Genomic DNA, 27,087 nt, shown 5'->3' with positions numbered 1-27,087 from the left:
GAAAGAAAGCGCTGTTTGATTTCATGTAGAATCCACGAGGGTCCCCTGTGCTTGCGGCCCCTTAAGTCCCTTAAGTCACCGCTGCCTGTGATGAGACTATAAAGTACAGTCAGGGGGAATGTCTGTTAAAAACAGTTGAGATAGTAGTGCAGTATATCTATCTATCTGTCTGTCTGTCTATCTACACGCCTAGAAATAAAAGCGCTAAGTAAACCATATACGGTTCTTCGGCTTGTCCTCGTAGGAGAACCCTTTTTGGCTCCAGGTAGAACCTTTTTTATCAAGGGTTCCACCTGGAACCCTTTTAGTTTTACCAAGAGCCCTTGAAAAAACCTTTCTTTGGGAAAGGGTTTTTCAGAAGTAAATGGTTCCAAGTAGAACCTCAGCCCTTGTAGAAGGACCCTTTTGGAACCCTTATTTGTAAGAATCTATCTATCTATCTATCTATCTATCTATCTATCTATCTATCTATCTATCTATCTATCTATCTATCTATCTATCTATCTATCTATCTATCTATCTATCTATCTATCATTGATGTGCTAAATCAGGTGCAAGCTCACACTCTGCACATGCAAATGTTGACATTTAATCAGCCGACGTGTGTGTGTGTGTGTGCAGTAAGAGTAGAGCAAAGCAGCTAATGAATTCCACACTCTCATGTGACTGAAGTGATGTTTAATTAGTCGCCTAGACAACCGTTTAGCGAGCTTTATTCATTTCTTGGTTTGACTTTGGGGTTTCGTGTGTCCACACACACACACGCACAGATTTGACACGTTTCCCTCTCTCAGAGTCAGCGTGTCTTATGTGCGTCCAGTGTGTCGTTTGAGACTATTCTTCACTTGACTTGCTGTGGCCTTGGAGACAGAAAACAGCACTCAGTCCTCGCTTGGCCATCCTGTTCAGTGCGCAGAGAGACTGCACAGCGGCGCATCAGCTCAGTCAAACCTCCTCCTCTTTCCTACTCCCTCTCTCTCTTTCTCTCTCTCTCTTTCTCTACCTTTCATTCACACCAGGATGGATCTTCCCTCCTAGCGGAGCGCAAGTCCACTTCAGCAGTTTGCAAGTTGGGTTTTTCCTTAAGGAGACGTTTCTCCTCCACATCGGACAAGATTTCTCACCTCGTCGTTACGCATTAAAAACGATGGCTCCAACCGGGTGCCACTCACGCGCCGTGCTCCTGCTCTGCTTTATCTCCAGCGCAGCGTGCGGCAGCATGTTCGCGTCCACCGAGGAGCCGTCCGAGAGAGTCGGGAAGGCGGACGGCTACTGTAGTCGGATATTACGGGCTCAGAGCAGTCGCAGGGAGGACAACAACGAGTTTCGCCTCCGCGTCGAGGGAGACCCCGACAGCTATCAGCCAGGGAGCACATACCGAGGTTGGTGTTTGTCTGACGGATTTACGCGCTGCGCTTTTGTTGGCACAGTGTGCGCTTTGTCAAACGCACGGTGGTCCGGATACACTAAGCTGTTCAAACTCCAGAATAAGTTTGGTCAGAGTCTACTTTTGACACTTTTTGGGGGGTCTTGAATGTGTATACCGGTAAGGGTCATTTATTTAAGATATTTAAAAAAAAAAAAATCCTAACTCAGTTTGAACGCACAAGTAATTAAATACTTTCCTATAAAAATGATGTATGGTCGAATTTTTTTTTTTTTTAAAGCCAATTTTTCCTGATTAGTTAATAATATCGTAATAATAATAAAAAAAATCAACAGTCTGATTACATTGTTTATGAAAAAAGATGTAAGTGAGGACAGTGAATGACCCATGGACATCTGCTTTGTCCACCTGAAAGGCTTCAGGTCCCAGAAATAATCATTACACCTTGGTTGGACACATCGATGACTTTCATTCATTTATTCAAACTAAAGAAAGCGTTATCCTTAACCTGGTTAGGGATCAGCGTTGAACTGGTTTGACCGGGTCAGTGATTGTGTCAGAAAAGGTCCTGAAGGGGTGTCAAATGCAAGTATGCACAAACAGTCCATGCAACACACGCACACACATTCTTGTACAGTACTATTAGTGAGGACACACATTGATAATATACATTCCATTACCCCATAACCATCATAACTAACCTAACTTTAGCCTAAACCTAATCCCTGACCCATAAACAGCCTTTTTAAGGTATAACAGTCCTCACTTCGTGTGGGTTTTTTTTGGTCCTCACAAATAAGTATATAAAGTACACACACACACCCACATACATTCTGCATTGTGTACACATAGAGTTATGGTTGTGGTGTGAGCAAAGCAACCAAGACTTGTTAAATGTAATTCAAAGGTCTGGTCTATTATACTTAACAAGTAACTTCAAGTGAACGTCAATTGACAACAACATTTCCCACAGTTTCATAAGTTAATTAGGTGTCGGTCTACCTATGTTGCCGTTATATTCACGATTTGTGTCTTTTCTACATATCCTATGTAGAAAAAAATTACAATGAAAGTGAAGTTGTATGTTGAATTACCTGAATCACACACAAAACTATTCTTAATGAAGATATAAGCCACCAATGTAAAGCAGATAACATGGTTTCAAGGTGATGGCTGATTGATGTGTATATATATATATATATATTATTTTTTTTTAATATCATACAAACAGTTTATTAGCGAGAGAACTCAGACGGAACCAGGAAGTTGCATCATCTTTAATTAAAACCTTTATCACCAGGAAATTAGTTACTTCCAAGTCATATCTCATGATGATGATAAAGTTGTCAAGTGCACAAAATTAATTTTCCTGCAAAAGTTTTTTTCTTTTTACACTCCACTGGATTTGCAAAGTGAGCAAAAAAAACCAAAACACTCACAATCTTAAATGAGTGTTGTCGAAAATACTGCTTAACGGTTGAGAATGAGTCATTATAATTACGGTTATCTGATCCTCGAGTGCAGGTGAAACGTTTTATAGTGAACATTTATATTTTATCCGCCAGAGCTTAACAAATGTAGTGTTCTTTCTAAATGCAACAGTTCTCATGCAGATGATAAGTGAGGCCCATTAAAGTCTCCTGTTTTGACTGAATGTAGCTTTTTTCCCCTCTTTTGACTGTTGATGGCTGTTCTCTCTGTGCTTCCATCCTAGTGAGTGTGATTGCCTCCAGCTCCTCCTACTTCAGAGGGTTCACACTTATTGCTCTGAAGGAGGGCACGGAAGGAGACAAGGACGAAGACTATGCTGGAAAGTTCCAGGTAAGATGTGTGTTGGAGATTATAAACCATGTTTTTCAGTGCATAAACATTACATTAATATACTGTATATTGAACTTTTTCTATTGTCCATGGTAATACCTGCCTGCTATTCTGGATTGAACCAGTCCCATTTGTTGGGGGACACAATAGATTTGATATTTTACTCATTTCATTTTCAAACCCCTTTATTCACCAGTGTAGACAAATGTACAAGTTAAAATTTTATCACAGCACTTAGACGAGTAATGTGACCTGAGAGGAGAGAAATCGTTAATTGACTTAAAACAAAACAAATAGAAAAGAAAGAAAATAAATACTGGGCGCATTTTAGTTGAATAAGGTTTGGAGAGAAGAAAATACACGGAGAAAAATGTTAAAATAAACACAAACAAAGCAAAAATTGTTTTCTTTTCTGTATCTTTCCACAGTTTGTGCATAATGGACTAATGTCATTAACAACATCAGTTTCCATAGAGAGATGAGCGACTATGGCATCATCATATATCGGTTGTATACGAGAAAATGCAAGGTTGGCCTTTCGAGATTTCCCCCCCGTCTTGGACCCCAAAACCCCCCCAAAAACAAATCAGATAAATTCTTCCATATACTGGTTCCATGTGCATGAAAAACAACACTATCAAAAACTCTGAAGCGGGTTCTCCAGAACTTGTTTTTGTTTGCAGGAGTCCATAATCAGACTTGAGTGGTCTTGACATTTTCTTTTCTCCTATTCTTTGCACCTTCCTGTCTTCACATGTCAAAGTGTGATTTTTCTCACCTCCCCTCCTGTAATAGGCTTGGAATAGCATATGAAAAGAGCATATTCTCAGCTCAGCTGCACACAGTAGTGCTTTGCCAGGCCCCGAGAAGTGCTTCTACAGAAACTGAGGATGTTGTGCTCTCACAAACAGGGATGCAATTCATGTTTGTAGGAAGTGTTCAGTTTTAGGCTGATTTGCATTGCATAAAGGAAAGTCCAACTGGAGAAAAGGGTGGGGGGGCGGGGAGGACACAGACTGTGAAAGGAAGAAGAGCAAGAAGGCAGGGAGAGTGGTGCTGTTACACACATGTGATAAGGGCCAAATATGTGAAGTCTTTTGTAATTGTAATGCAGCGTGAGGAGCTGACAGGCAGAGAGCGGGAATAGATTTGTGGATGTGGTGTATGTGTGTGTGTGTGTGAGTACAGAGCGAGGAGGCAAAATACTCCTATAATACAGTGATTAAAGTAATACACAGGTAATGTTGATCTGGTTTTCATACACAGCTTTAGAACGAGATTGTAAAGTGGGGGGGGGGGACTGAATTTTATTTTACATTCATAACCTTTAAATAAATTCGTCTTCACTGGTTCTTGTTTCGCCTCCGTGCCTTTTAGCTCACAATGTCCTGCCAATGTTTATTTCATCCAAGTAAAAACTGCAGTTTGAAGAAATTCATACAGCTCCAGTGGATGAAATGATATCCTGTTTCCAAGGGATTTAAAAAAAACAACTCGGCATCTGAGGAGGACTTGTCAAGTTCTCAAGTATTAGAGAAATACTTGAATTCTTAGTTAAAGTGTGCGTTGCTAAATTTGTTTCCGAAACGCTCATTAACTAATTTGTTACAATGTGTTCGATAATGTTCCGATAGCTGTCAGCAAATAATAAAAAAAAAAACACCCTGCATGTCTGTGAGCTCTCTGCTTTTGACAGGAGTCTTCACAACAAGCAGGAGAGGAAAATACCACTGAAGCAGAGACAATAATTAGAAGTCAGCAAGTGAGTCACAGGGAAATGGCAGAGAAAGTGGAGCCAAAATTCACAGTTTTACCACAGACAAGTGTTTTTGGGGTGAAGCTTTGAGGAGAGAGTTGATGGGAAGGGGGTGGCCCGCCAGTTGTGTTTTTGCTTATTTTTTCCAGACTAACACAATGTAGTAATATCATGACGCAGCGTACCTAATAGGAAGATGACATACAGGCAACCAAATTTAAATTAAGCCTAAATCCTGCCTAGAATGTGAATTCATAGTTTGTCTTCAAGCAGATCCTGTGAAGGAGCAGTTGTTAAATAGGTTTGGCAGCATGTGTAGAGTTCTCTTTATCTGTCTCTTGTCAGTTTCACTTCCATCCCACATAAAACTGGATTATGTTATTGAACCTGCATAGCATCCAGTTCAATGGGAGGTTTGCATAGCTGCCCCCAGGCGGCTCTGATCATTGGTATTGTCATACTGGCACTCTCTGTGAACCTGTACCTTGTGTGTGGGAAGACATAAACAAAGGGAACATTTTATTTTGTCCTGTGTGCACCTCACATCTCATTACCCGGCGTTAAAGCCTGCGAGGTGTTTTTTTTCTGTTTTATTTGCCCTTGCAATTGATTTCATGCTGTTATTATTTAGTGCCAGCCTTGGATGCGATCCTCGGCTATACAGCAGAGCATTATGTGGTTTGACAGGGTGCTAAACGTCAGGAGTCAAGAGGGGGGGAAACGCTACATCATTTAGTCTCAGGAAGTCACTTTGCTCCACACGGAGGAGATAGAATGATGAGCGCGCGGAGAACGTTCAGACACGCAGATGCATGGCTATAGCCTTTTGACGTTTTTATGTTGGCATCAAATATAGAGAGTTGGTATGTCATTATCTGCCTTTGTTTGACTCCTGCTAACTTTTAAAAGGTCCCATATTATGCAAAATCAACTTTTTAATCATTTAAATCCTTATATCTGGGACTCTGGAGGTCCTATATTTCGGCAAAGTGTGAAAAAAAAAAGATGACTCACTCATGTTTTTGTGGTCCTCCTCAGTCTAAGTACAGTACATGCGATGTTGACTTCCTCGTTCACTGGGACGTCACAATGCGCTAAATTTGCGTGAACAGACATTGCGTGCCCGATGAGATGAACATACAGTGAAATATAATACACTCATGCGCGTTCTCATGCACGCTCATAGAGTCATAACGTATCCACATTACGCGTGATCGACAAAGCTATTCAAGCATCTGAACACAACTATTGGGCTTAGCAGCAGAGTAAATTACCTGTGCGCACTGCACAGCTCTCAATTTAACCCATTAAGGCCTGAAGCGCCTGGAAAAAAATGTCTCTAAAACCTGAGCTTCAATGACTACTAAATGACCTGTGGCTTTCCTGTGAAATTTAGATACAGATGTAGAAGTAAAGTGAATAACTATTTTCAATTAAAAAACAGTAAGAAAATAAATTAATATCGTCTGATGGACTGTGAAGAACAAGAACAGCATGTAATGACTGTAACAGTCTCCTTCACATATGACGGTGATGGTGCTTACAGCGCTGTGGCATCTGCAGCAGGTAAATCCACCGTCAACCGTGGTGCGCGGTTGTAAACACTCGGTCGATTACGGTGGTACGTATCGTCATTATCGGCGACCTCGTCGTCTTCAAACATAATTATGTCTTAACCGTAAATCCCGATCGATTTGTTCAGCGCGTTCGAAGTGATCAGCGATGACGTCATCGAAGACGAAACTCCTTCAGTTTCTCGGCGAGCTCTTTTTCAAACATGAGCAGTGAGATGCTATTCAGTCTCTCTGTGAGCATTGTAGCTCTGCTGGTGGATTTAATCCTGTTTACAACTGAGAACAGGCGCTCCACAGAGCAACTTGTAGGTTGCCAGATGCAGGTGTCTCAACGCATCTTCTGATGGCAATTGTTTTGGGTGAATTGTTGTTGTTGTTGTTGTTTTTAAAGAGATACTACTAAACAGAGCTTTCTGAACAGGGCTGTTTTGGGGCGATTGAACTGCTGTGGTGCTTCATCCTTATGGTATTTTGACATGTTCATTAGGACACCAGGGAACTAGGTTAACTTGGAGAAATAGGATATAGCATGAGTCCTTTAAGCCTTCGAGGCAGATCTCTTTATCAGTTTTTGAATCGCCACCTGTGTAGTGAAATTAGAAATAAACCACCGTCCAAAGAGATATTCCGCTTTCATCACCTGGTCAGTCCTTTATATCAGCATGCACGCACGCATGCACACATGCCATTCCTCCATTCTGAAAGAGCTCTGGGTGGGCTGGCGTCCAGGCATTGAGAGAATAGGAAAAAGAAAAGAAGCTGCAACAGAAGACGTCAGGCTTTATTTAACATACAGCTCATTGGAAATCTGCTGGTGTGCTACATCTCAGCCATTTCGGGGGACAGATCCTGACTTGATGAAAAGCACTTTTATTGAGCTCTCTGGGGAGGTCAACTGCCTCTGTGTCCATGCATGTGTGAATGTGAGTTTTTTTGGGCAGCACTGGGCAGCGATGTCTGATGAGACATTACTTCTCAAGTGTAGATTCAGACATCATGAGTGCACCAACTCCACATTGTGATCCCGCACGGATATTCTGCAACAAAAAAAACAGAAAAGTGACGTCTGACATGTAGCTCACAGGACCAGATAGGTCACGACCAACAGCTATTGTTGAGGCAGGCACTTAACTCTGACACAGACATTCGTGAATAGAACCAGAAACAAAAAACAGTCCTCCTCCAGCACATTTTTTTTGTCTCTTTTCCATACACTCTGTCTTTTTACAACATGGAATTAGACATAAAAGAAGAAGAAATGGTTCATGGTTCTTTGTGAGGCAATTGGGACGCTGCTTTTTGCAGATAGTATTCAAGCCTAGGGTTAGTCATTTGTTTCTGAAAGAACCCCAAAGAAACAGCGGTGTCTGTAACCCTTGCAACAATTTCCTTCAGACCACATGGCGAACCTGTGTGTTACTAACACACCTGTCTGCCTGTGCATACACTGCCCGTGTCTGGTCGCTGAAATTATCCAGATGTTTGTGAGTGACAGACAAACAACTTTTGGTGTTTCAGGGTCAGAGCTTTGACAGGAGGGCGAACGGTGGGGTATTAGCCCGGGTGCGCTACGGCAGCGCAACGGTGCCATAGGAGCTAGGGGTTATTCTCGGAAGATCGCGCGATAATCCTGAACGGACTCGATATCCCGCGATAGGCTGTGTGTATAAAGGAAACAACAAAAACACAGCTTCTTTTATTTGCCGACGTGGAAGAACTGTTCATCTGGCCATCGAAAAGGATCTGTTGTGTCTGATCTGTTATTTTGTGTTGTTCCTTTTTACACAATCAGTCTCTTGTCGTCCATCGTGCTGACTCTCCGAGACCCTCTGATCAATTGACTGTTGACCTGGTAGCACTGGTGATGTGAAATAGTGATAGGCTATATGACCTAGGCTATAGGGGGCAGAAGTGTTGTACTTTGATTCTGTGTCTTTCTGTCTGGTGTGATCTGCTTTGTTGAGCTTGACGCGATTCAGCAACGGCACCAGCAAAAATAGAACTGCTACCTATCGATAGCGCTGCGCCGCTGACGTTCCGCTGCCTTAGCGCACCCGTTGGAACTCTGGGGATAGGGTATGGACTGTTCCAGACTTACATACCCTAGCTTTAATGTGTTCCCGTGGGAATTCATTTGTTTGAACATGTGTAGTCTAGTCAGGGTCAGCCTGTTAGAAACCATGGGAACATGGACGAGGGGGTTGGTATAATCTGTCAAACAGAGGTAAGGCGCGCACACACTCACAGTCCACTTTTAGAGGAAACTCATTCATAACATGGTCTGACAAAGGAAATTCTCTGCTGACGGCTTTATGGAGTGAGAACGTTCCTATCAAACAGATCCCTGGCCTCATGGCAGTGAACATTGGCTTGCTGGCTGCAACCTGCTCCTTCTAATTTTCTGTCTAGTTAAAATCAATTAGGAACTTATTATCTCGGGTGTGTGCCTAAGTCGAGAGTGCCATTCCTTTGTCTTTTTTTTTTTTAATGTAATGACGGAGGGCAATAGAGTAATGATCTGGTACCTGGATGTTAACTTCATCATTGATCTCATTATTGTAAGATTTGGATAATCCACACAGTGTCAATTTCCAGATCTGACCCTTTCAAATTCAACTCACAATATGGAAAGTGGCAACAGAGTGAAATGTGTCACCCATTTACTACCTTGGATTTATCACCTGGCTGTTCGGTGTTAAATGTCCCTGAATCAGCTGTATTATACTGAGCTGGAAGGTTTGAAGAAGCTCAGCATAAAATGACCGTGACAGAGTTTCACTTCCAACCACAAGCATCTGACAAATTAATTTTCTTTATTCTCTGTCTGGTTCACAACCGTTCTGACTGGTGGATCCATGAAAAGAAGGTTTGTCTTCTTCTGACCGTTTGTCAGATGCTCGAGATTTACGAGCAGTTCTACAAAGGATGGGTTTTCCCCTCTAAACTTTCATGCGAGCTGTTGCATTTGAATCAGACAAGTAAAGATAACGGCGCACCATTTGTACACATCGTTTCACATGGAATAACAGCAGTACCAGCGTTTAATTTTCTCTCTTATCCAGTTAATCATTTCATGATTTTTGACCAATAAAATGAGGTCCATACAGTGCATATGAGACACCTATGTTTAGTTCATGCAACGGTCCAGACAAATGGATTATCTGCCTGTTTTAGTTTAGTTAGATGTTCCTTAAAACAAAGGTGTTATTGTCTTATGCAAAAATAGGCATTTGATGAAATGCTTTGCAAATGCCTGTCTTTCTCGTTGTAAAATTTCTGCTATGTAGAAAATCAATAAAATAGATATGAAACTCCAGTTGAGATTTGTTATTTCCTTAATTTTATCTGTCCTTGATGTGTCCTGAAAATGTGTTACCACTAATTGCAGTTTGTTTTAAGGAGCTTGAGCTGACAATGATCACACTAATGAATAGACTCACATTCAGGTCTTTTAAGAGCTCTTGAGGTTAGAGAGTACTTTTTTTTTTTATCTATCACTAATATCTCTCTGTGTGTTTGTGTTTATGTGCTTTACAGATAATTGACGAGGAGGAAACACAGTATATGACCAACTGCCCCCCTGCAGTGACAGAGAGCACTCCTCGCCGACGCACCAGCATCCAGGTGTTTTGGACTGCTCCCTCGAGTGGCTCCGGCTGTGTCTTCCTTAAGTACGTGCACTGTAAACAGCAATTGATTCTGAGCCTGCGTCAACAGAGGCAGGTCCTTAGGGCAAATGCTACATTTTATCCTCTTGGTAGTCGGTTAATAATACTATATATATACATTATGTATATATATATGTGTATATATACACATATATATATATGATTGCTCTAAAACCGCAAGGAAAGGTCATCTTCGTTTAAAATATCGTCAAATATGTACTGTGTTTGATTTATATTTTCAATACTAAACGTGCACTTGAATGCAATTTAGAACACATTTCGCTCCGAATCCGCTGTTTATCACGGATGACGGATCGTCTTGCATGATTTTCGCAAATCCCGTAGCCACCGCATTAAAAGTAGGGATGGGACTTTTTTGCCGACAAATCGATCGTCAATCGATACGTGCGCACCTCGACAAAAAAATTACATTAAAAAAAGTCGAAGTCAATCAATCAATCAATCAATCTTTATTTATATAGCCCACAGTTTACAAAACATAGTTTGTCTCACGGGACTTCACAGGGTTGGTAACATCCTCTGTCCTTAGACCTTCGACCAGGGTAAGGAAAAACTACCAGGGATAAAACCCTTGTAAAAGGGAAAAAGGGTAGAAACCTTAGGGAGAACCACAGGTGATTGATCCACTCCCTGGACGGACAGACGTACAGTAGATGTTACCCAAAACATACAATACATAATGACAAGAATAAAAAGTGAAAAAGTCTTTAAATGCCAGGATCATCTGGATCACTGGGTTTGTCACAACCTGTAGTGAAGACTGTTGTGGTCAGAGACTTGAAGATGACGGAGTCCTCTTTCCTGTCCTGACCTCATGTCGTTCACTGGTGTCAGCAGAACTGTAAGAGATTAAAATCAGTTAGTTATGCGCTACATGTAGATTTATGTGCTACATCTCATGGGGGTACATCGGGTAAGTGGTGAGGGATGAAAAATCGAGGACGGGGTAGAGAAAGTGCAACTCGTGCAAAGTCTGTGTGCTCATTCTAAGTGCATGATGGGAAATTCCCCCAGCAGTCTAAGCCTATGGCAGCATAAGATAGACTATTCTAATCAGGACATACCTGATCTAGCTTCGACTATAGGCTATGTTAAAAAGGTAGGTTTTCAGTCTCACCTTAAAGGCAGAGACCGAGTCAGACTGTCTGACTTTTTCTAACTAACTCCAACTTTCAAACACTGTTATAGTAGATTTGACTTTTTTGACCTATGATATTGTTATTGTATTGTAATCCTAATAGCTGCTTTGATAAAAATACAATTGAGAAAGCTGTCGTTTAATTTGAAAACGGTTCATAGTCATTGGATTTTATGAAATAAATGTAAATTATTTTGAAATTCATATGTTGAGAGCATTGATACTGCTATAAATTAGTTTCAATGTGAGACAGAGTTTGAGATACTTGGATAAGTTTGTAACTTTTTAATTAAATCCATTTTTAATTAAATGTTTTCTAATGAACTAGATCACCCAGAGGTTTAAGCATTTAATGTACAGAGCTGTGTTGCTCTGGAATTGAGCTATGCTGCCACTATATATGAAATCTATGCATACCCTATGTAACTCTGTTTCATTACGCAGCCCTCAGTCCCCCCCCCCCAGGCTAAGCGCAGTTAAATTCCAAATGTATTATCAATTTTTCGTTCCCACTTGGTTTCATAAAGTATTCATTACCTTTATTAGATATACCATTGACTGACGCCAATCAATTCCTGTGCTGCGTATCCTCTGGGGTTGCTTGTACACAGAAGGGAAGTCATGTTGAGCTCAAGACACATCATGGAGGAAATCTGTCTGATTAATCCTGCTCTGTTGGGAAATAATGAGGGTACAGGAGGTAGAGAGATACTGAGGAGCTGTGACTCGCAAGACCTTCTGATCAATGCTTTTACTGCTCATTGCCAAGTGGCTTTGTTTGTTGCATCGTCCCCGGTGTTCCCGTGAACAAAGTAGAGACTAAAAACTGTTGTGGTTTTGACTAATGAATGCTGTTTTGGGATTGTTTCAGTTTAGAGTCGGGAATTGCATGGTAACGTACAAAAATAATGCAATACTAATGATACATGGCCCACACTGACTGTAGCAACCGGGGTCTGTAGTTATTGTAGCCCCTGTGATTGTGAAGCATTCTAAAAAAGATGGATACATTCTATTTAGCTTTGTGGTGTATTTTTTTGAATACAAATCTAAAGTGATGGTATCTATGGTAGAGGAACCTCCACTCTATTTAAGCATTTAAAAATATGAACATAAATAAATAAATACATCGCAAATTGGCTCAAAATCTATTTTCTGTATCTATTTCATGAGACGGTGTTTCTGCGCTTGATTTGTTCTCTCGCGTTTGTCCTTGCAGGCTCCGGTAGAAGGATGGCGTCTCGCTGCTAACAGTGGCAATGCAACGGCGGCCCGCGGCCATGTTATTTTACATGCCTTTTTGAAACACTACGAAAATGAAACAGAAACTATTATACAGCGACTAGACAACACAGGAGCCCATATTATGTATAAAAAAGTGGATTTTGGGTCATATAAACCCATAAATACTACACAGTGTCCCTTTAAGCCATTTAACTTCACATTACCACCATAACTGTCATGACTGAGTCAACTTGGCGTGGCAATCTCTTTAATTTGCTGCATTTTAGAATAAAAAATATAAATATTTGGCGTCAGCGTTTCAGTCACTGTGTCTTACAATTTAGGAGGAGACCATCATCAACATCTCAATGTTTTGCTGCATCTCTATTGAGGAAAATGATAAGTTTCCCTTTTCTTTGTCCCCGTGCTTTCCTTTCCTTTATCTTTGTGATGCGTCTTCATGACCTGCCCTTTCAATAACCTTAGCGCTTCCATTCACTCTCTCCGTCGGTCTTTATTTCTGCTCCTTGCTCTCTCCTCCCTCTTTTCATCCCTCTCCTTTTTGTTTTCATCTTCCCTTTGGTGCTGCAGGGGTCTTTTTTTTTTCCAGCCACGGCAGACCGTGCCTTAACTCACATCTGCTCTCCTCATAGAGACCAGCAGAGTGATGGCGGAATTGTATTCAGTTAAGCTCGTGGATGGAGGGAAAAATTGAGAGCGCACAGCCTAGAAAGCGACACGTGAAAGTGCAGTAATATCAGCGCGCAGACAATGAGGGAGGGAGAGAAAGAGAAGCTCGGAGTTCGAAAGTGATGCCTCTGAATCTCACGATTACAGGCTAACGGAAAGTGTTTGCTGCTGTTCTTTGATATACCTGGCAGTCATAAAGATGACATGGTATTGTGTACCTCCGCTGCAACTCAACAACAGCCTTAATAAATTGTTATTGATTGAAAAGTTGCAACTCCTGTAAATACTTGACAGATTTAGCGGTTTCTATCCCCTCAGCATTGTTTGAGGGTTATAATGATCAGCATGTCTGTTACTGCATCTGTTCGTCTGTATATATCTACTGTATTTATATATATATATATATATGTGTGTCTTAGATATACAGTATATCTATATAGATATCTATATCATATAGATATATATAGGAAGAAGCAGAAAAAACACCATGTAGGACGGTGTTTATGACTTGATTTTGGCTTGATGTCAGTATTGCTGAAGCTGTTTTTAAAGGTCCAGTGTGTGCCATTAAGGAGTGGTTATTGCCAGAAATGCAATATACTATTATTATATTACAGCATAATTGCTTTTCATAGTTTTCGAATAATACGCCTTTTATACATACTTTAGTCAAAGGCTTTTGTATCTTGTAACACGATGTTTCCACGATGGCCCAAACGTTTCTTGTTTTGAATCGGAAGCTTACCAAGCAGACAAAGAACAATGGCTCCTCACAAATATAACCTGATGCTTAAACCAGTGAAGAGGAAGGAGAAAAAACTGTTGAGTGAAACAGCGGCGTGAAAGAGCGTTTCGGTCTACATGACGTTTGGTATACTAAAGGCCACATTATACTTCTCCGACTGCGTAATGCGCTATCCGTCTGCGTCACCACGTAGACCACTCGAGCCTTTATACTTCTGCGTCGTGGTGACGGACAGGCGCTGCAATTTCCCGCCCGGTCAGTAGGGGTCACTGCGCAAGGTTGTTGTGCTTTTGGCTACAGTGAGCAATGGCGTCCGAGGGAGAAAGACTGTTGTTGTTGAAACAGCGGCCGTTTGTCACTTTTCTGTGTCCCGGAACGCAGTTTTAGGATAATTTGAGGCGAGAAATTGGCCATTTAGAGTCTAAACATGTGCTGTGTGTGTTAAGATATGACATATTTTTCGTTCGGCAGCGTCAAAGTCGGCGGTGTTTAGCTCCGCCCTCTGTGGACGCTCGGTGCTCACTGTGAGCCTGCACAGAGCAACTTAGCTCGGCCTGTCCTGAGGACCAATCGCAGCTCTTGCCGTCTCCGTTGTCCCTTGACGGAGTGACGGACACTTAAAAAATATTCCGTGCACCCGGAGACGACGCAGAGGCTCTTCGACAGGTTCTGCGTCGACGCTGAGGACACTTTACGCACTTTACGCAGGAGTATAAATTGGGCTTAAGGCTACCAGTTGGGAAAGGGAGTTTAGCTGTCGGTGGCGTTATCACACACACTTGACCTTTTACATCATCATCATGCCATAGTCGATGTTCGCGATAGACCTCGGAGATATTTTTTATCTGTCCTGCCAAGGTTCGCCTGTCACCGTGTAAGACATTCAACAAAATAATGGAAACGCTATAGATCATTTGTACAATTTGCCTCCCGATGCAACGCACCAATGAGGTCTAATGGAGAGTCCATAAAATTCTGTGGGCATCGAGGCAAGGAGATTATCAACTCATTTTTACGGACTATATTTATATCATTACTCTCATCTTGAATGATGTCTGTATGTGTGTTTGTGATCTGGACGTAGCACAAAACGATATGCTCTTTCATGTTTTGTGGGTGTTTGGGGAGATGGCCTCTCCTTTTTATAACTCTTGTTTTATGAAAACTGTTCAGAGGCAGAAACATTGTTGTACACTGTGGCTGTGTTTTTTCGAAAGCCCATAGCATCAGTGAAACTACATATTGTCAACAAATATGCACATAAAAACATGATTGCTCATAGTGCAGATTATTTTAGCCTGCACAATTTCCCGACCCCCACAGGCAGAGTAAATGATTTTCCTTTCTTTTCTTTTTCTTTTCCAAGTCATAAGCCAAGAAAAGCTGCATTGCTGTAAAAATATTGTGGTTATTAAAGAAAAAAAAACACACGTACAAACATGTACAAATTCACAACATCGCTCCTTGAAATTAGAAGTGTGTATGATGTGTGCTTCTGTCAGAAATCTCTCCGTGACTCACATTTTTGTCCCATGAATTCTGCTCTTCCCTCGTGGTCAGCTGCAGTATAATTAATGGAAAGACTGGGCTTGGTGGTTTGGTTCCATCAAAGGTCGGTCTGTGATGATAGGGTCAGGCAACGATGCTCTTTCAAACCCCTGAACATAGAGCACAGACTCTGACAGTTACATCCAGTCATTTTCAGCATTATATGGTACAATCACGCCGTGCCAAGGCCTGTTTCTGTTCCTGGTATCTCATTTTTTTTTTTGTGAGATATGTTTTCGTGAAATTTATTCTGTTCCTTGACATGTTGGTGGGTGTTGTTGATGGTGCACCCTGCACTAAATACTGATGCAACTCTATCTTCTAGCTTTTGTGCAGTTGTATTGCACGTTGGCTGTCAAAGTCAATTGGGTAATACAAATATAATTAACTAAATATTTAATGTTCTGGTTAATTTCTCTTATTTACCTCTTTTTTCTGGGCTCTCTGTTGCTGTAGCTACATACAGTCAGGTCCATAAATATTGGGACATCAACACAATTCACTTCTTTTTGGCTCTATACACCACAACAATGGATTTGAAATAACGGTATAGGAATTACAACACTTTCTATATGTGCCTCCCACTTTTTAGGGGACCAAAAGTAATGGGACATTTGACTGAAAAGCTATTTCATGGACAGGTGTGGGCTATTCCCTTGTTATGTCGTCTTCAGTTAAGCAGGTAAAAGTTCTGGGGTTGATTCCAGGAGTGACATTTGCATTTGGAATCTGTTCTTGGAAGCCATTATTAGGCTGAAAAATCTAAGCAAACCCATCAGAGAAATAGCAAAAACATTAGGTGTGGCCAAATCAACTGTTCGGAACATTGTTAAAAAAGAAAGAATGCACCGGTGAGCTCAGCAACACCGAAAGACCTGGAAGACTTCAGGCTATAATTGACTGCAAAGGATTTACAACCAAGTATTAAACAATGAAAGTTTGATTTATGATTGTTTAGTTTGTATTTTTGGTCCCCTAAAAAATGTGAGGCACATATAGAAAGTGTTGTAATTCCTACACCGTTAACCTGATTTGGATGTAAATACCTTCAAATTAAAGCTGAAAGTGTGCAGTTAAAGCACATTGTGTTTGTTTTATTTCAAATCCATTGTAATGGTGTACAGAGCCAAAAATAAGAGAATTGTGTCAATGTCCCAATATTTATGGACCTGACTGTATACTGTACTTGCTTGTTTTGGTACATGACAAAGCTGTTTCACGTCTAATTCTTTCTAAATTTATTTTAAATCATGAAGTCATCTGCCAGGTTCTTTAGTAAAGATACATTAATCTACTGTAGTGACATTTAAGCAAGCAAACCTTTGGCCTTATTGATCAGTAATTTCACAATAACCTTTCAGCATATTGTTAATCAAATAATCCGAGAGCGATCTAGACTTCTGCATCCCTTCTAGACTGTTCACAGCCTTTGGGAAATCTGGTCCGTAACGAATGACTTGGACCAATCACAGTGCAGTTTAGAGAGAGTGGGGGCTCCAGCTGTTTTCGTTCTACACAGCAAAGGAAAATGGGTCAGTCAATAAAGACAATGATAAACGTGTCAATAAGAGTGCAGTGTTTCAGAACCTGAGAGATGCACCAGGTTCATCAGCCTCCATCCCGAAACATTCACATTTAACAATGATATGTGGATGAAACTCCGCTATTTTTCTTGTAATGATCCTGTTTACCACAGTTTTCAAGTCAATACAATTAGCACACTAAGAACATTTGTGATTGTAAAATATTGTTAATACCCTGGTAGCAACTGGTATCGTGAACTCGTGAGCATCTCATCCTGAGAAAATGTTTTCTTCTTTTCATGCCAACGCATTATCCTTCCCCCTCAGAGCTGTATAGTTGTTTTTCTTGTTCATTTGGCAAAGGCACAGAGCAATAATACTTAGGTCTAAGTATTATTGCTCTGCAGTTTTATAATGGCTAGGGAACCCCAGCTCAGTACAGAGCAAGTTAACCAGCCAAAGAATTAATTTCTCTTGTTGATTTTTTTTTTAAATCGCTTGCTACTTAGCTACTGGTACAACTGGTACAATACAGTGTTGATTGAATTTAGCGGACAAAAGATGCAGCCAATCTTCTAAAAAATGTCAAACTTGTAATTTCTTTCCTTCAACCCCCAATTGTTCTTCACACAATATCAGATGTAATAGTCAACCCAAGGTTGTAAGGCCTAACGATGAAGGATTTTGTCTTTCATTTTTCACTTACCTCTGATCAAATGATTGTTTTTTTAAAAAAAAAATAGGCGACTTCCTCCCTGCTCATCTGATAAAATCGCGTTCAGTCTGCAGTCGTGACAAAAGGAGAAACTCTCGTCAGCAGCTGCTGTGACAGCTGAATCGTAATAGCTGGCAACATCCTGGCTGTTCCACAGAGCCAGAGGAAGTCACATCAGAATACAATCCACATGTTGTTGTCACCGTTGCCACCTTTATCTTTTATCTTTCCATTTGAAGCGATTCATTTGTCATTTGCTGGATTGCGATATGAAGGGCAGCGCGGTGTTTTTTGATGGGTTGCTTTAGTGAGCAAGTGTAACTGTGATCAGATTAGTGTCGCGACCTTATGTAGCTGTCACGACCGGTTTATTTCTGTCACCATAATAACGGGACAGACGTCAGGACGCCCATAGTCGAGCTGACGCACAGAAATGAAATGTAAACACATTTGATTTATTTATTTTTTGCAGTGATTTTATGCATTGTCTCTTTGTAATTTCTCTTTGAAGGAAGAGCAGACCGGGGAAACGAATGAATGAATTTAATCTCTGCTTGTTGCACGAGCAGAGGAAATGGGAATTATTAAATCTCTGGTTGCAGAGAGAGCAGCGAGAACAAAGAATGGACCAAAATCTGTCTTGTTCTTTTTCGTTTTGCTTTTGTTACCCGCCCCAACCACCCACACACACACACACACACACCCTCAAATCACTGCCCTGTTGGGGTGATTGGGATCAGCACTGGTGTGGATCCGGTGAAGTGAGATAGAATTTAAATTGGATGTTAAATAAGCATTACTCTACTTGATTGTCTGGTCAGCCCAGGAAAGTGGGCAAGCAGCGAGGCAGTGTGCTCCTCTCTTGCAGAGAGATATGAGGAATTGGGGTGAGATTGAATTAAATTGTGCACAATTAGAGATGCTGGTGGTGTTGCCGCCCACCCTGAGTCATTTTATGCGATGAGAGACCATTTTGGAAAATGAAAACTGTGTTTGCGTTTAGTCCACTGTGGAAGAAATAAAAAAAAAAAATAAATTGCAAATGTGTAACATAATAAAGGAAGGGGAAAAAAAAACCATGAGATTGAGTCGGACTGAAAATACAGTGTCTTCAAGATAGACGGTGTGCAAGTGAATATGCTGTAGTAAATGAATTCAAAGTGTCAGTCACTCTATGTAAAAAGTATAATTACAGGTGTAAGAATATGTGGAAGAGAACGTAACCTGTGTTATCATAGCTAGATGGATTTGTTTTCTGCAACAATCACCAGGCATTTAAAACACTCAACTGCCACGTTAGATGCTGCAGAGCAGCGCCTGGAAGTCTTGCCAATGTCATTACATAGATTTGCCTTTAGTGTTTTTATCCCAAAATGTTAAAGCAGACCTAGACCGGAAGTTCCAATTAACGCTGTTTTTTAGTGTGTATCTGCGTCATTACCTTGTTTACGAAGCCCTGACGTTTCGAAACAAACAGTTCAGTCATTGCTGAGAACGCTGTGTTTTATTGTAATCTCGGGTTCAGCGAAACCCGGTCCGGTTACGTAAACAGCAGTTCTCCTGAACTGCCGATCCTCCTGCTCCGGGCACTAGTCCGGGCACATCCGGTTGCATACATTGAACCGCAGAAGAAGAATAACGTCCGTTGTGGAGGTGTTTCACGAGCAACAGTGTCTTCTGACTCTGTGTCCAACTCCGGGTCAGCGCTTCTGAGAGCGGGTGTGCTGAATATGTCACTCCCGGGTATTGGCCAATCACAAGACAGTTGGGAAGGCTCTACGCTGGCTGGCCAATCACAACACACTCACACAAGATTTCTGTCGGCGCGGCTGACAAGAGCTTCAATAAGGACAGATTTCTATCGGCTGGTTTACAGCAACTAGGAGGTTTTTGACCATAAAAACAAGTTAATGTATGTAAGTAGACCTCCATAACTCACATATTATATGTGCAACAGGACCACTCTATGTGAGCTTTAAGCAGCACAAAACACAAACTTCCACCAGGAGGAGCCCTGACTGATATGTTGATCCACAAAAACACGCAAGAAGTGGCACAAGAAAGGTTGCATGAAACCAGCCTTCTTCTGAGTACATTGTCTACAGGTCATGTTGATCGTTTTCTGTACCACTCCCCCCATCCTCCTTTCCGCTCCTCTCTCTAATGGACCAGTCCACCTGTTCATGTCTCCACTGCCATATCCCTGACCTAGTCTCTCATTGGACTTGCTCTAATGCTCTAATGAACGATCCCCATGGAGACGAAACAAAATTGTAGGAAAGTATACCATGACGGTCTTGCACGAGATCTGTGTATGCCACCATTACCTGATATTGTTTTGATGTGGACTGTAAATGTGTCTTTTTTTTTTGCCTATAATGTCCTACATCATTTAGGAATGATTGGTATTGGTGCCACTGACCAACTGACTTCTTGTATGTCCTCACAAATTTGTAAATAAGTAATGCGTCAATATTTTCTCTCTTTGTCGGACCAGCTCTGGTATCAGCGACACGGCTCAGCTTAGTTTGATATTACAGGATAAATGGTATTTGACAGTCCAGCTGGAAGGGGCCCACCTGGATCAGACTTTAGCCCAGTCTCCATCCAGCACCTCTTTGTTGGGTTTTATCCCCATGGAAACCCTCCTACAGTCATAGCTGGTGTAAAAAAGCTGCCGTTTGTGGGAATGTTACAGGCCTCGAGGCTTGTTTTCTGTTGTTGTTTTCCTGAATGCTGGCCCTCTGAAAAAGCTTTGCTTGTAATTGATTTACATGTCAAGGCCCCCCTCTCAAACCAATGTTCCTTACCACCCAGAAGAACAAGCGTATGGAGCTCCATTCACACTTGTACGTCTTTTAAGACAAAGTCAGTGTAGCAGAGCATTTTACCTTCATGTGAGACAGACCTGTAAAGGTATATCACATGAGCATGGTCATTTTCCACAAAATGCAGACATTAACTGCACGGTAGCTGTTTTTTTTGCAGCTTGGCCTGAAAACTTAGCAAAAATAGTGCTTTTAAAGCGGAACTAGACCGGAAGTTCCTATTATCGCTGTTTTTTTTGGTGTGTATCTGCGTCATTACCTTGTTTATGATATAATTGCTGAGAACGTTGTGTCCCGTAATAGTTACATAAGCAGCGGTTCTCCTGAACAACCGATCGTCCTGCTCCGGGCGGTAGTCCGGGCACATCCGGTTGCGTACATTGAACCGCAGAAGAAGAATAACGTCCGTTGTGGAGGTGTTTCACTGTTAAAACAATGTTTTGATAATGAGGAGCAGTGCATCCGCCGTTCCAGAGGGGGGCGCTGCGCTTCTGAGAACGGATGTGCTGGATAGTACTGGCCAATCACAAGACTCTGTCTTCTGGGGGTGAAAGTTCACTCTGAAACATCGCGGCTGAAAAACACTGTCAGAAAAGAGGATTTCTATCGGCTCGTTTACAGCAACTAGGAGGTTTTTGACCATAAAAACAAGTTAATATATGTAAGTAGACCTCCATAACTAACATATATGTGCAACAGGACCACTCTATGTGACCTTTAACAAATAAACAGTGTGTATGTTGCCACATACCACCCACGCCAAAATGTGTGCTTATATACACAGTTTTGATTTTAACCAAATTAGCTCACTAACAAGAACCAAATGTAATCTGCTGTGACAGAAGCGGGAAACACAACACACAAGAAATTACCACAGAGACCAGCGACAATTGTAGTGCAGCGACGGAACGATTTTAGAGGGTGCACCTCATAATGTTGTGTTGTGTAAGGTGAAGCGTCAGCATCTACACAGCAAAGGTAAAGTAAATGATCTTTGCTGTCATTACCTGCTGTCACAACCAGTGGAAATGGAGCTTTTTTCGCAGATTATTCTAGAGAAAACCTTCCCTCTACCTCACTGTATGGGAAGGTTTTCTGTTCTATAAATCACTTCTTATCGGTTCAGTACAAAGTCTACTCCATGGTGTGTCTGTGCATTTCTTTTGTATACTCTGAGAGAACCTCGGGGACATTCTTCAGTGAAAAGTTGCCAGGTTTTTGCAATTTCAGCCTTCCCCAAGCTTTTCAACCTCATATTTGTATGTAGACAGTATGTGCATCTTAATGCTGGTGCATCTTTTGTGGTCTTTGTATGAGACACTGAATGCCTCTGCCTGAAATATGGCCCGATTTAGCTATTTCCCTGTGGGCTCTGATGCCTACTTTTAGGAGGCTTCTGAAGAGGAAAAAAAGAAAAACTAAAAAACAGGGGGATGATTATGAATAAATCTGCACCTCTTCCATCTGGCACAAGACACTCGTTAGTATGTCAGATCTTAAAGGCCAAAATATTCCACATTTTCTCCCGCCTGTGCGTTTTTTGCACCTCATGTCTCCTCCGACTGCATATTTTTCATTCTTTTCCTGTCGTGAAGTCATTCAGTCTCACATTTTCCCCATTATGCCTACATTTCGACTGGGTGCTGTCCCCAAATATTCCTACTCCTCACTGCCACCGTCTCTTCTCGTTCAGGGCCAGCATTGTGCAGAAGAGGATAATCTATTTCCAGGATGAAGGCTCACTTACCAAGCGGATGTGTGAGAAAGGTATGCTTCTTTTATTGACGTGGAATCAATGACTTACCATGGATTTCCTCGATAACATTGCAGGTACTCCATTTCCTTCCCCTCTATCCCCTCTGTTTTGTTCATGTGCTTTACTCTATTTTATCTTATTCTAGAATTTGAAATGTGGCCAGTCCCTATTTTCTATTATGCTCTGACAGTTTGATGATTGTAAATGAACCCTAACCCACTGGCTGTGCATGACATTGGATGCCATGCTGGGCAACAGATCAAAAGAATCATGCTGCACATCCTCCCATTTCCCCTCCGTCTACCCCTTTCTCTTCTTTTTAAAGCTACCATCTCCTGTTTGATGGGTGCCATTCTCATCTTTTTTGTATAAGCAATCTCTCTAGGCCTCCCTTTAAAGGTGTTCTTGTTGTCTCTGACTTATTTGTCTCTGCCCTTTCCTTGTTTCTGTGCAGAATCCCAGTACGGAAATGCCACAGAGAAGCCTATGCTGGACTGTTGTGCCTGTGGAACAGCCAAGTACAGAGTCACCTTCTTTGGGAACTGGTCAGAGAAATATCATCCCAAAGACTATCCTCGTAAGCACTTTCTTTTTGTCAACGCATTGCCATCTGTCACACATTTGAAAGAGTATAGGTCAGGTTAAATACTATTTTCTTTTTTGTTTATCATAAGCTATTTTCTGCACAATTGATGTAGTTTATTCCGAAGGTTATCATCATAAGCACAAACGCACATTCTTACTTGTGGCATCAAAACCAATCGTAATATGTTAACCAGCAGTATGTTCGTCTCACTTAAAGCCTCTGCATATAGTTTCATTTTGTGTATTTTCTCCTGAACTCTTTGCTAGTCCAGGTGTTTCATTTTGCACGAGTGACCGCAGTAGCCAGTAATTTTTCTGTCACCTTGTAAAAACATGTTGGCCTTTTTGAACACAATATCCCAAGGACCTTCACTTGGATTCGAGGATAAATTCTTTTTTTAAAGGACTCATATTATACCCTATTTCTCCGAGTTAAACTAGTTCCCTGGTGTCCTAACCAATAAGAGTCAAAGCACCATAAGAATGAATCATCACAGTTTCAGCTATTATGCTGAGATAACTAACGTAAAAGAAATGGCACACTTGTGACTAATTTGGAAATTTGAATAGGACATTTGGTCTTTGAGCTGAGCGTCAGAGAGAGAGAGAGTGGAGTTCGTTGAGAGAAGGCTCAACCTGTTGTTGACATAAAATGTATTCAATTATATGTTGACAAAGACAGTATTGAGTTTTGGAATTAGATGTGTGTCAATATTTTCAAACAACACTTCTTAAGAAGAAAATGAAATATTGATTTAATCATTCAAAAAAAAAAATATTTTATTGTTTGAAAATATACTTGTTCTTTGCGCTCCCTGACCAGAAGTAGTCACAGACATTTGTCAGATTATAAACGTAAAATAAAATCATCTAACGTTTGAAACAACGCAAAGAAAATAAACATGCCGCAAAGAACAAATCAGGGAGTGCGAAGAACAAGTGTATTTACAAACAATAAAATACAATATTTTTGTATATTTTATTTGCTTCTTCAAAAGTGTTGTTTGAAAATATTCACACAAATCTAATCCCATACAGCCATAGCCTTTAATCTCTACTGTAGACCAAACTGTTTCCCATCATGTGGGTGGTTTGGCTAGTTTAGTTACATTGCAATAGTTGTGTGGGTGGGTGGTGAGCGACAGTACCACTTCTTGGGTGTGATGTGCATATAACCTTGAGATATACTATCAGGATCTGAATTAACTTAAGGATTACACTGGCTCTTGTGTCTCACTCAGCCTCTTGCCGGTTCAATCAATTTAGTGATTAGACTGGGGTAAGATAAATCCTGAGCTCGAGCAGAGCCCTAATTTACTGTCTCATGGAGGGAGAAGTTGGCTTGTGACACGCGCACGCGTGCACTCAGACACACACACACACACACACATGCATGCATGCACACACTGTGGAGGTTGATGAACTTAAAAGAAGATGCTTTTCCACCTTGACTCTAAAAACAGTTGGATTTCTCCTTGCACAAAGTCATATCCTAGGTATTTATTATTATTACACTACATTGTACTGAACATTACTATTCATATAATACAATACAGTAAACACATGATACTATGTCCTAATTGTAGATCTTTTTGTATTATTTTGAAATTGTTTGCAAGCAGTTCTGGGGCTTTTTTTTTTTTTTTTTTTTTTAATTAAGATCCTGAATTTGCCACCCTGTTAGACGTCATTATTCTATTTTTAACATACAGTATGTCCTTCATATGCTGGAGCCATTGACCACTTTAGAGACAAACATTCTAAGACCAAAAATTCACTGCAAAAGGGGCCGACGAGAACCTTGACAGTCCTATTTTTCTTCTTCTCTCTTTAGTCCCCATTGTGAGCATTTTTATTCAACGCAGGTAACTTTTTTTTAGGATTTGTAGAAGCTAGTGCAGGGCGGTATGAACAACAATCTAAATTTCAACAGCTTTACCGTCTTCACCAGCAATTTTTTTGTGCAAGAGTACAAGTGAGTGTGTGTGTGTGACATTATTGTCGCTCTCAGACGTAAAATTGCTCAATCCTGCAATTACTGCCACAGCTACTTATTCAGCTAAGCCCGAAGCTTGTGTGATGAGGCAGTGAAAAGGGTCCCTCATCAAACAGTGTTTTGCTGCGTCACATTCCGTTTTTCATATACCGGTCTTGTGGTATACGCAAAATGAATATCATTTCGGTATGAACCAGTATATTGCCCAGCACTTATAGAACATAAGATAGAGAAGCCTCTATAGCATTTCAAATAAATATATACCCTGTCATACTCTATCTAAACAAATAGAGTCCAGATCTAAATTATGCACCAAAATAACATTGACCTTCTGTCTTGTCTCCTTACCTTTTCCAACAGCACGTGATTGGACTAATTGGACTAGAACTGTATGTCAAAAAATGTCATCTTCTACTTCTGTAACCTTTATCATTTAAAAAGCTGATTCTATACTTTCATAGACTGATAAAATAAAAATATACACAGTATCAATTTTTTCCTGGTCCTAGCTACATGCAGACCACATCAAACATTTTTCTGCTTTACATAAAGATTCAGTAATATTTGGGGAAAAGTAAGACATCTTGGATTTGTACTTTTGACGTCGCCTTCATTTATTTACTAATTACAGCTTTTGGTCAGACAAATCGATTTCTGGAGGTCTTGCAAATCTGTTCCATTGGAGTTTGTTATCCCAGATTACAGCAACCTGCTATCAGCCACTTATCTGAGTGCATTCACGATCTCACAGTTAAAAACACAGCCAGATCAGGCCACTGCCAGGGGCGCTGAACCTTTTTACCATTTATCACACACACCTCTAGTCCACTGACTAAAGCTGCTTCTTTTCGGGCAACTTATCTGATATAAAGTGTTAGTGTTTATGATGCTTCAAATAGATAAGCTAATTGGATTTCCAGCAGGCTGGAATTGGCGCTAGGCTCCAGCCGATCAGAGAACCAGGAAAGGGAGTGCATGGAAACCTTATAACGGGATTACAACACAGGTCCATCTCTGAGAAGAAGAAGAAGTAATTTCCTGTGCCACTTCTCGTTTGTTGTTTCACGATACAACTTAGTCTGGAGAATAGACACCAGTCCGTCACATAGGGTGAACTCACAATGACTGCACAGTGGTCCTAGAATTTTGAATGTGAACTTTTCATTAAAGTGTGTTTAATATTTAACAAATGCAAAAAAATACGCAGGTACTACACTTTAATTAACCTTCACTGACATGTCCCACTTTGTTTAAAGAGATGTACGACCATTTAAAATGGTGCAGTTGTAAATGTAAAAAGATTTCATTACCTGTAACGCAACAGTAATCTCTCAATTCAATCAGTGAATTTGACGTTGTTAAAAGTGAAGCTGTGGACTCACCACCAGGAATCATGTTGCATGTTTTATGTTTATTAGAGCTGTAAAAATCATCAGTGCTCTCAGGCTAATGAAGCCGGACGTCTTTCCTGTTCATGTACAAAATAACATATGAGGTAGGGGGATAATATGAAAGTGAGGGGTAATAAAGGCATATGAGGCAACCAGTTTCTCTCACACCTTGAAAACATCAACTTGGAGCCCGTTAGTGCTAATTGAGCAGCTGTAGTCCATGTCTTATTATAACTGATGGACCGAAGAACTGATGTATAACATTTCCCTTTCCAGAGCTGCAAAAGTTGCAGGAAATAGCTGATTAAATACTGATTGAGAGTGACAAAATAAGTAATTTGTTGTCTGTCCTCACCAGGTCGTGCCAATCACTGGTCAGCTATTATTGGTGCATCCCACTCGAAGAGCTACGTGGTGTGGGAATACGGCGGCTTCTCCAGCGAAGGAGTGAAACAGGTGGCTGAGCTGGGTTCTCCCGTCAAAATGGAGGAGGAGATCAGACAGAAGGTACGATACAAGATACGATATAGGAGAGGATATTTAGCAAATGCACGATTCTTGATTTCAAATATTCAGATTACTTTATTGCCCTGAGTAAAACTGGCGAGAAATGAGTTGCGTAACGCTCCAGGAGCCTTGGAGGATGTTCCCAGAGTGTGCACACCTGAATTTAGCATGGGATTGAATTGCTTTGACATTGTTGTCTAGCTTGATTAGTGCT

The 27,087-nt window shown here is 40.9% G+C and overlaps 1 protein-coding gene across 1 annotated transcript in view; it reads left to right on the top strand.

The window, feature by feature from the left end:
* Positions 1–1,147: 1,147 nt before the first annotated feature.
* The window catches only part of spon1a (spondin 1a), a gene marked incomplete at both ends in the record, with an annotated part of 68,251 nt that continues 42,311 nt past the window's right edge, over positions 1,148–27,087 (top strand). Inside the window, 6 exons of the mRNA XM_083900366.1 lie at positions 1,148–1,382; positions 3,102–3,208; positions 10,076–10,209; positions 22,332–22,405; positions 22,849–22,971; positions 26,725–26,873. Coding sequence (XP_083756492.1) covers positions 1,148–1,382; positions 3,102–3,208; positions 10,076–10,209; positions 22,332–22,405; positions 22,849–22,971; positions 26,725–26,873 — 822 coding nt within the window. The remainder of the gene's footprint in view (positions 1,383–3,101; positions 3,209–10,075; positions 10,210–22,331; positions 22,406–22,848; positions 22,972–26,724; positions 26,874–27,087) is intronic.

Source organism: Microchirus variegatus (genome assembly GCF_963457635.1).
Source record: "Microchirus variegatus genome assembly, chromosome: 14".
NCBI lineage: Eukaryota > Metazoa > Chordata > Actinopteri > Pleuronectiformes > Soleidae > Microchirus > Microchirus variegatus.
This window is presented reverse-complemented; position numbering and strand designations above follow the sequence as displayed.